This window comes from Ipomoea triloba, chromosome 5 (assembly GCF_003576645.1).
Source record: "Ipomoea triloba cultivar NCNSP0323 chromosome 5, ASM357664v1".
NCBI lineage: Eukaryota > Viridiplantae > Streptophyta > Magnoliopsida > Solanales > Convolvulaceae > Ipomoea > Ipomoea triloba.
The window spans coordinates 3,728,171-3,739,274 of NC_044920.1; the positions used below are offsets into that span (position 1 = coordinate 3,728,171).

General features: G+C 40.0%; 1 protein-coding gene across 1 annotated transcript; it reads left to right on the top strand.

The window, feature by feature from the left end:
• Positions 1–4,547: 4,547 nt before the first annotated feature.
• LOC116019689 lies at positions 4,548–6,407 on the top strand. The gene has a single exon (XM_031259977.1). It carries the CDS (start codon positions 4,548–4,550, stop codon positions 6,405–6,407), a length of 1,860 nt encoding a protein of 619 aa, XP_031115837.1.
• The last annotated feature ends 4,697 nt before the right edge of the window (positions 6,408–11,104 follow it).

Consider the following 11,104-nt stretch of genomic DNA (forward strand, 5'->3'; position numbering starts at 1 on the left):
GCGTGGTTTGCGCCTCGGGCCACAGTTGGATGACGAGAGGTCGTTGGCCCCAATGCAGTCTTTTAACTACAGGAGATTGGAATCAATTGGTTTTTCCCGTGTCCGCGACACTTCGAATGATGATGATGATGATCGGCCGCCTACACCGTCGCCTCAGTGGAATCCTAGGGGCCGAGCACGTCACCCGGCGCCTGGCCCGCCACCGGAGGCTCCGGGTGGGGCTTTGGATCAGCTTCGCCAGGACATGTTTACCCGGCTTGATGCTATGCAGTTGACCCTCATGCAGCGAGTGGACACTATGGAGGCTAATATGACGCAGCGGGTGGATGCGCAATGGCATACCTTCTATGCGCAGAACCCCCATCTTTCTGGCGCTGGATTTCCTCCACAAGACCCGTCAGCAGGCGACGGTCGCTAGCGTATGTTTGTTGTCTTTGAGGTGCTTGTATTGGGACAGTTGGTTGTTGTTGAAAAGCTGTTGGTTGTGGACTACTTTCGACGCTTTCTTGCTTTCGTTATTTTATTTTGTTTCCTTTAAGATTGTGTTGGTTCTTATTTCTAGTTTCGTTGGTTTGTACTGTTCAGAACTTTGGTAGCTTGCAACTTATGTCTTACACTAGTTATTGCCTTTGTTATTTTTGTTCTATAGTTGCTTTGCTGATGGTTTGTTTTGCGTGGTTGCCTAGCTTGGCCAGTGCTTGATGATTGTTGATGGTTTGAGGAGTTTTTGACAGCTTTGCTTACACGAGTTCGGGGTTGTATCCCGTTTTGCTTTTGTTGTTTTGTGGTTCTTTGTGTTACAATGGGTTCCAGGTTCTATTGTTTCTATTTTTTGTTTGTTTCCTTTCTTTCCCCTTGCACCCGTTCCCACTTTGGATGCTGCTTCGTGTTTCCTCTTGCTTGAGGGCAAGCAAGGTCTAAATGTGGGGAGGGTTAAGCAGTTATACATACTTGTGAATACCATTCCCATTTCCATTGTGATTATGCACTTGTAAGGATGAGGTAAATAAGATATGCATTTGAACTTTTTGATATGTTGTTGTTCTTTTTACTTTGTAAGTGTGGAAAGGGGGTGTTGTAGGATCAATTGGTTGAAAATGTTTGGAAACCATCCCTTACACCGTGTGAGATTTGTATAGGACCCAAATAGGTTTTTGATTTTTGATTTCAATTTTGCATGCTTGTTTGTGGTTCAATATGCAATTTCCATAGACCCCAGTTAAAGATCCCTCGAAATGGGAGTGTATACAGTAAGGATTGTGGTATGTAAGGTGGTATGACCTGTGATATCTTTGATTCGTAACATGTTTTTCACCCCATTCTTTAACCTTTTTGATAACAAAATGCTTGTAGTTGAGTTGAACCTATGACTTGTTTGTGTGAATTGATGTTCTTTAGATAACATGGTTGCAATGAGTCATTTGGAAGTCTTTTGGAGCATAAAGGGACGATGTTAGAGGTCGAGGGGAGTGCACTCAAGAAAATCCGGAGAAGAAGGCAAAAAGAAGGCTGAAATGCCAGCCATATGGCCGTATTACCCCAATCAACGAAGAAAGGAACGGCCTGGCATACGACCTCTCATACGGCCGTATACCAGGCCGTTTGCCAGGTACTCTACACAGTATTTAAGCTAATTTTCTGCATTTTGTACAAAAGTCCCAACCCTAGAGAGTTTAGAACTATTTTCCTTCATTTCCTTAGCAATTATTAGCTTAGTATAGCTTAGATTTACATTTGGGGAACACACTTGGAGCTTGTATTGAAGATTTAGAAGGGATTCCAACAACATTTTCTTCCTCATTGATAGTAAAATTCTCTTTTCCTCTTCTCCAACTTATCTTTATATTTATTGCATATTTATGTTTTCTTTGTTGAATCTTGCTATGTTCACCATTGATATGAGTGAGTAGTCTTATATATGGGTTAGATTAGGTGTGTATTACTTCTATTGATGCTTGTTATGTGATTATTGCATAAAAGGGGATGAACACCCATTTAGGGTTCTTAAGTTTGAATTGGGTTTATTTCTATCTATCAATAGTTAGTGGCCAATGATTATTGTTTGTCCTTGGAAAGTCTTTCATTTCAATGGAAGTTGGATAGAAGATTTAAGCCAACCCAATCTCAAACCCATTTTCTCTTCTATGGAAATAGAGGTAGATTTGGGGCTAAATAGCTTTTGTTCTTCAAGAACTTAGGTTGGTTCATCATGGAAATGGGACAACCTTTGTTCTAATCCTTGGGAACTTGGATTTCTTTGTGCTAGCCTTAAGAACCTAGGGCCATTGTTCATCCCCCAATCCTAGTGTTAATGCATCAATAGAGTAATTCACCTAATTTAACCCATCTTTCCAAATAGAAGTTTCACCTAATTAAATCTTGTTTTTTTTCCCTTATATCCAAAATCCCAAAAATATTTCTTAGTTGTTACACCTTAATCCTTAAAATGGTTGCTTGGATCCTTATGGGTTTCAAGACCTTGGTGACTAGAGTCTAGGTGATTACTCCGTACGTGCCATAAAATCCAATCCCCGTGGTTCGACTTTACACCCATTTTCACACCCCGCTCACACTACATCACAATTTTGGCGCCGTTGCCGGGGATTGGAAATTTGGTGTATAGAGTCTTTGCCTTTATTTTTCTAGCATTAAGGTTAGCAAACCTTTAAGAGATCAAGCTTTTATTTTTGTTTTTTTTTTATTTGTACTAACCCATAACCAAGTTGTTTCCAAGTGTTTTGTTTGGTGTTTGTTGATAGGTGTCCCTCTTGGTTTATGCACACAAGATCAAAGGGGAGAGTGAACTTGCTTCTCCTAAACCAAGAGCTCTTGAGGGACATAAGGAGGGACAAACGGGTTTTGCTCGGGTGGCTAAAGGAGTTTGAAAACTTTGAGATTGAAATAGAAACCAGAGCCACGAGCAACCTGGGGCAAAGTTCCCCAAATGGAACAAGCACCATACAAAGCCCGAGGCAAGGGGAACATAATGAGGAAGCTCAAGGAGGGCAACCAAATGCACCTCGAGCACCGGTACCTCCTGTTCAAGTACCGGTGCAACAAATGGCGAATCCAAATATAAACCCCTACTTCGGAGGAGTAATGGGGATGCCACAAGCTCAATTCCCTTTCTATCAAGGTGGCATACCCCAAGGTTATGGGCAAGATCAACAACAAGTTCCACAACAACAAGGGATTGGGATGCAACATCTTCTAAACCAAATGAATCCCAATCTCTTTCAACAATTTGCTCAAAATTTCCCACAAGGAGTTCCCCCGATGTTTCAACAAGGTGTACAACCACCAATGGCGGCCCACTTAGCCCCGGAATTTGAGGAAGAGGATTGTATTGTGTACCCGGGGGTAGATGCCAACAACTTCGAGTTAAAGACATCCCTTATTCAAATGGTTCAAGCCAATCAATTTGGGGGTGCAAGAGTTGAGGATCCAAAGGCCCATGTTGTATATTTTGATAGGATTTGCAACACAATCAAGATGAATGGAATTCCTACCGATGCTATCAAGTTGAGATTGTTTCCCTTCTCATTAAGGGATCAAGCATTAAGTTGGCTAAACTCTTTCTCGGCTAACCACTTTTTGACATGGGAACAACTATACAAGGCCTTTATGCAAGAGTATTGCCCTCCTTCCAAGACCGCAAAATTGAAGAAACTTATTCGAAACTTCCAACAATTTGGAAATGAAAATCTACATGAGGCATGGAAAAGGTTCAAGGATTTAAGGAGACAATGCCCCAAGAACTTGCTTACTCCGGGAGACTTCATATCATTTTTCTATGAGGGACTATTAGATAGTTCCAAAATCATCCTCGACACATCATCTTATGGAGGAATCTTCATGGATATGGGGCGGGATTATGGAGAACAATTGATAGAGAGAATCACTTCCAACACGGAATTTTGGTATAATGAAAGAAGTGAACCTCCCAAGAAAGAAAGGCCGGCCAGAATGTTTGAAGTGGATGACAAGATGGCTATGCAAGCCCAATTGGACTCTATCCAACATATGCTCAAGCAAATGATGCAAGCTCCCAAGCAAAGTGTGCAAGCGGTTACCCAACCGACACCTCAAGGTCCTAGTATGCCGAGTTTTTATTCTTTGCCACAATCACCATGCAATTCAGCGGGACCTCAAAGTATGGCTATAGTTGCTTGTTGTGCCATTTGTGGAGGAAATCATGCCTCTCAATCTTGTCAACTATTGGATCCAAGTGGCCAAGGGTCATTCTCAAATATGGAACAAGTGATGCAATAGGGTTCTCTAGGCCTCAAGGGCAAGGTTTCCAAGGATATGGTCAACAAAGGAATCAATTTGGAGCTCAATTTGGAAATCAATACGGGAATTCATGGAACAACCAAGGAAGGAACCCACCCCCGGGTTTTCAAAGAAATCAAGGCAATAGGGGTGGAAATCAAGGAAACAATTGGAGGGGCAATCAAGGCCAAAGTCAATGGAACAATCAAGGTGGTCAAGGGCATGGTAACAATCAAAATCACCAAGGAACTTCTAACTTTTCCCAAGATCCGGATATGAAGACTTTCATGACTATGATAATGAATCAAATGAGCAAGTTGCAAACCAAAGTGGAAAGTATTTGGACTCAACAACAAAGTGGAGGAGTCCAAGGTTCAAACCAAGCCTCCTCTTCTAGTGGTAAGCTACCAGCTAACACCGAAAATCCAAGAAATCATGTGAATGCTATCACCACTAGGAGTGGGAAGGCTTTGAAGGATCCACCATACCCAACCAATGACAAAGAGCTTGAGAAAGAGAATGAGAAAAATGAGAGTGAACAAGAGAAAGAAGAAGTGGAAATACAAGACATTCTTGAAAGTGACAATGAGGAGGAGCCTCTCATTCAAAGAGACAAAGCAAAAGGGAAGGCTCCTATGCAAGTTGAAAGCAATGAGAACAAGAAGGGTGCACCAAAGGGCAAGCAAACACATGATTCGGTTATACCATGTAACCTCCTACCATTTCCACAAAGGTTGCGGAAGTCAAAAGATACCGAGAGAGTGAACAAATTCAAGATGATGTTGGACAAGCTTGAGATATCTATGCCCTTTGTTGATGCAGTTACTCAAATTCCTTCTTACAAAAAATTCTTGAAGGACATTTTGAGTAACAAGAAGAAGTTGGAAAAGAGTGCGGTGGTTGATATGAGTGAAGGAGCTTTGATATGTGCTGTTCTCCAAAAACATTTGCCACCGAAGTTAAAAGATCCCGGGAGCTTTACTATTCCATGCATTGTGGGAGAATTTGTGGTAGGCCGTGCCTTATGTGATCTTGGAGCTAGTGTGAGCATCCTGCCGTATTCCCTTTGCAAGAGGTTCAACCTCGGTGAACCTAAGCCTACTACAATGACTCTCCAAATGGCGGACTGTTCAATCAAGCGCCCGATTGGAGTGCTAGAGGATATCCCGGTCATGATTGACCAATATTTCATTCCGGGAGACTTCGTGATTCTAGACATTGAGGAGGATACCAAGGTCCCCATTATCCTTTGTAGGCCTTTCTTAGCCACCGCCGGAGCCATCATAGATGTGAAGAGAGGCAAGCTCGTGATGGAAGTGGCCGAGCATAAAATTGAGTTCGATATATTCAAAATGACCAAACACCAACCTTCCTACGTGGATGAATGCAATGTGGTGGAAATGATAGAAAGGTGCGTTGATGAAGCAAGGATGGCCCAATGGGAGGAAATGGGAGAGCTATACATTGAGGAGGAGGAAATTGAAGAACCATGCACCTTGGAGGATGAAGTGGAGGAGCTATATGCCACATGTGATCCAATTGGGGAGGAGCCACCCCCCAAGGTAGAACTAAAGCCCTTGCCTCCAAACCTTCGATATGAATTTCTTGACTCTAACTTTTCATTTCCCGTGATAGTTAATGCTTCTTTGAAAAATGATGAAATAAAGAAATTGCTTGATGTGCTAAAAAGACATAGGAGGGTGATTGGGTATGAGATTGGGGATCTAATTGGCATTGACCAGAAGTATTGTTTGCATAGAATTTACCTTAAGGACGATGCCAAGCCCACCGTGGAGCCTCTTAGGAGGTTGAACCCCAATCTCAAAGATGTGGTCAAAAAGGAAATAATGAAATTGCTTGAAGCCGACGTCATCTACCCTATTTCGGATAGCAAATGGGTTAGTCCCATCCATGTTGTATCGAAAAAGGGCGGAATGACGGTCATTGAAAATGAAAATAATGAATTGATCCCTACTAGACTTGTTACCGGGCACCGGATGTGCATTGATTATAGAAAGCTTAACAAGTCTACTAGGAAGGACCACTACCCTCTCTCCTTCATTGACCAATTGCTTGAAAGAATGTCTTGCAACAAATATTTTTGCTTCCTAGATGGTTTTTCAGGGTATTTCTAGATTTCAATCCACCTGGATGATCAAGAAATGACGACGTTCACATGTCAATATGACACCTATGCATTCGAAAGGATGTCATTTGGCTTGTGTAACGCGCCGACAACCTTCCAAAGATGTATGATGGCAATCTTCTCTGAGCTTGTGGAGAGATAATGGAAGTGTTCATGGATGACTTCTTCGTCTATGGGAGGTCATTCGATGAATGCTTGGCCAACCTTGACAAAGTCCTATGCCGATGCCAAGAGGTGAATCTAGTGCTCAATTGGGAGAAGTGCTATTTCATGGCCACGGAGGGCATTGTTCTAGGGCACAAGGTGTCCGAAAGAGGGATAGAAGTGGACCCGGCAAAAATTGAAGTAATTGCTAAGTTGCCACCACCAAGCACCGTGAAAGGAGTGAGGAGTTTTCTTGGGCATGCCGGGTTCTATAGACGGTTCATAAAGGATTTTTCAAAGCATGCCAAGCCCCTCACACACTTACTTGCCAAGGATGTGCCGTTCCACTTTGATGATTCTTGTGTGGTTGCATTTGAGAGATTGAAGGAGGCCCTATGTAATGCTTGAATCATTCAACCCCCCGACTGGACCTTGCCTTTTGAGTTGATGTGCGATGCTAGTGACTATGCGGTTGGGGCGGTTTTGTGTCAAAAGAGAGGAAGGAACTACCATGTGATCCACTATGCTAGCCACACGTTGGATGAAGCTCAAGTCAATTATGCAACAACCGAGAAGGAGCTCCTAGCGGTGGTGTTTGCTATGGATAAGTTTAGATCATACTTGATTGGAAGCAAAGTGATAGTGCACACCGACCACGCCGCCTTGAGATACTTGTTTCAAAAGAAAGATGTTAAACCAAGATTGATTCGTTGGGTCCTACTTCTACAAGAGTTTGATTTGGAGATCCGAGACAAGAAGGGCACCGAGAACGTCGTGGCGGATCATTTGTCACGATTAGAGGGCCGGAGAAGTGGTGAGCTACCGATTTATGATACTTTTAGAGGAGATACTCTCTTTATCCTAAGCAAGCTTGGAAAGGATTATGTGCCGTGGTTCGCCGACATTGTGAAATATCTTATGAGCGGCTACATTCCTAAGGACTTCAGTTACAACAAGAGGAAGAGATTCTTGCATGATGTTAGAGACTACTTTTGGGATGAGCCCCTGTTGTTCAAGAGGTGTGTAGATGGCATTGTGAGGAAATGTGTTCCAGAAGAAGAATTTGTGAGTGTGTTGACTCATTGCGACTCCTCACCTTACGGGGGGCATATGAGTGCGTACTTGTGATAACTGTCAAAGAACCGGAGCAATTGGGAGAAGGCATGAGATGCCTCAAAAAGGAATTCTTGAAGTTGAGATCTTTGATGTTTGGGGGATGGACTTCATGAGTCCTTTCCCTTCTTCCTTGCGTAATGAATACATCTTGGTGGCGGTGGATTACGTTTCAAAATGGATAGAAGAAGTGGCAACTCCTAGAAATGATGCAAAGACCGTGCTTAAATTTGTCAAGAAGAACATTTTCTCAAGGTTTGGCTTGCCGAGGGCCTTCATAACCGACAATGGAACTCATTTTTGCAACAAGCTCTTGGAGAAGGTCCTACAAAAGTATGGGATCCACCACCGACTCTCTACGCCCTACCATTCTCAAACATGTGGGTAAGTGGAGTTGGCAAACCGTGAAATCAAATCAATTTTGGAAAAGGTGGTCGGTCCTACAAGAAAAGATTGGTCTCTCAAGCTTGATGATGCACTATGGGCACTTAGAACCGCTTTCAAGACTCCTATTGGGGTATCTCCTTTTAAGCTTGTGTTCGGGAAATCATGTCACTTGCCCGTTGAATACGAACACAAGGCTTATTGGGTGATCTCAAAGTTGAATTTGGATGAAAACTTAGCAAGGGAGAAGCGGTTGTTGAATTTGAATGAGTTGGAAGAGTTTAGAATGGACGCGTATGAAAACGCGAAGATCTACGAGGAGAGAACCAAATACTTCCATGACAAGAGAATCTTGAGAAGGAATTTTGAACCGGGGGACCAAGTGCTACTTTACAATTCAAGACTCAAGTTGTTCCCTGGGAAGCTCAAATCAAGGTGGTCAGGCCCTTTCCAAGTGGTAGAACATTACCCATCCGGCGCCGTTGTAATTATTGGAAAGTCTGGAGACAACATCATGGTCAATGGGCAAAGGTTGAAGTTATTTAATGCCCCGGAATCAATGATGAAGGAAACCAATGCCGTGTGGGATCTCTTTAGGAGTGTGTAATTCTAATAGATTTTCACCGTCTGGTTCTGCCTTACACAAAGAGTTACAACTTATATATGTTCGTCCTTTTGCAATATTCATGTCGCACATGTACAGATTAATTTGATCAACGACATCTAAAGTCGGCGAGCGAATCACTGACTTTCCAACTGCGACTCATCAAGAGTGCCATATCTTGAGGTTAAAATTTTTAAAAATCACTTTTAATGTAATCAAAGCATTGAGTCATAACAATATTGACACTGAAATTTTAATTTTATAATCTACATATATATATTCTGTTATTTTTTCATAAAATTAGTTTTGATAGTCAAACTGTAAAACATATTGATTTTACCAATCATTAAATTTCAAAATGTTTCAGTAAAACTCACATCTAAAGCCTAATTTTTTTCCTCAATATTTCATACATATAAAGCTAGTCTCTGACTATTGTGAGAAGTTAGTAACCTTGAGTCTAACATACAACATAAAGCATTGTGTGATAGTGGTAGTAACTTGAGGTAAGATCATTCAAGCATATAAGCATGTTTCGAGGTTGTTTCTATGCTCTCCAAATTCAAATCATCATACTGGCATCAGGCAATAAACAAAAATATATCAGAATGTTTGAATCGTATATCTAAACTGTTAATCCAAATTTTATTCCAGATTACCGAATGGAGTGTATGACTTTTTGGAATGATGCCATACAAACTGTTGAAATGCGATGTCCATAACCGTTGATTGGCAGACTACTCATGCTTCATATTTCATCAAAGTATCTATTCTTATGATATTATGATTTATAACATATAAGAATCGACAAATAAACTATAATATGAGACTTCCTTGCATGCAACAAATATCACAAAAATTCAGTATTCTAAATTAAGTGTATAAATGCAATATTTAGATAATTTGCATTGCATTATATATCATTAATTTAATTACTTGTCGGTTAGTTATTGCAAGATCTTGAGGTAAACTTATAATTTTGATATTAAGTAAGTATAACTACATTAGAGAAAAATTTACCTGTGAGTAATAGGATAATCAGTTGAGTGATTATTGGTTGACCGTAGAACGTTGATATTCTCTGGACAAATAACTGTTGAAAAATAACATAAAATGGCATTTTAGTGGCTATATTGTGGTACAAATATATGTGGGGTCCACTTTCGATTTGGGTCGGGTGAAAGTGGATTCGGGTTTTTCGTAGTTAGACGAAAAGATTGATATATTGTACGCTCAAAACGGATAATGGGTGAATGAGAAATTAGTTCTCAAAGTTGACCTATTTGAGTTAGAAAAATGGAGAGAAAAAGCTTTTAAGTAGCTTTTGTCTCACATTGGTTTGGGAAGTGGATTTACACAACTACTTATACAAGAGTCTTTTTAAGGCTTATTGAATTACATAGCATAGAGACTCTCTCTAGCGCGCACGGGATGGTGCAAATCAAATCCCAAAATAAACTTGAAAAGGCTTGACTCGTGTGCGCCGACACCTGCAGGCACGAATGTCGTTCAGAAAATTGGCTGGCCTTGCGGGTTAAGTTATGCCAAATTTTCGTAACATCAACCATTGGGCTTGTTTTTGTTTTTTAACCAAACCTTAATAGTACAGGAGTGTTTTGAGCATGAGGAATTGTATTACCAAATTTTAATGTACAATTGTATAGGATTGTTTTGGGCGCGAAGCTAAAGTTGAAGATATTGTTTTTATTAATAGTATAGATTGCATTGCAGGGAAATATATGTACTGTATTATTACGATTAGTAATTTTAATCTAGAATTGTATTACGAATAGGAAAGTAGAAAAGAATATATATTTTATTACGAATTGTATTACCATATTTTAATGTACAATTGTATTACGAATAGGAACTGTATTACCATATTTTACAATATTACGCAAACTTTAATAGTATAGAAGTCTTTTGGGCGAGAAGTTAAAGTTGAGGATATTGTTTTTATTAATAGTATAGATTGCATTGTAGGAAAATATATATATACTGTATTATTACGATTAGTAATTTTAATTTAGAATTGTATTACAAATAGGAACGTACGGAAGAATATATTTTATTAAATTGTATTACCATATTTTAATGTACAATTGTATTATGAATATGAATTGTATTACCATATTTTACAATATTACGCAAACTTTAATAGTATAGGAGTGTTTTGGGCGGGAAGTTAATGTTGAGGATATTGTTTTTATTAATAGTATAGATTGCATTGCAAGGAAATATATGTACTACATTATTACGATTAGTAATTTTAATCTAGAATTATATTACGAATAGGAACGTAGGGAATAATATATTTTATTACAAATTGTATTACCATATTTTAATGTACAATTGTATTACAAATAGGAATTGTATTACCATATTTTACAATATTACGCAAACTTTAATAGTATAGGAGTGTTTTGGCGGGAAGTTAAAGT

Excerpts from the sequence above, each read along its gene's own strand:
- LOC116019689 (XM_031259977.1), top strand. The coding sequence starts at position 4,548 with ATGAAGACTTTCATGACTATGATAATGAATCAAATGAGCAAGTTGCAA.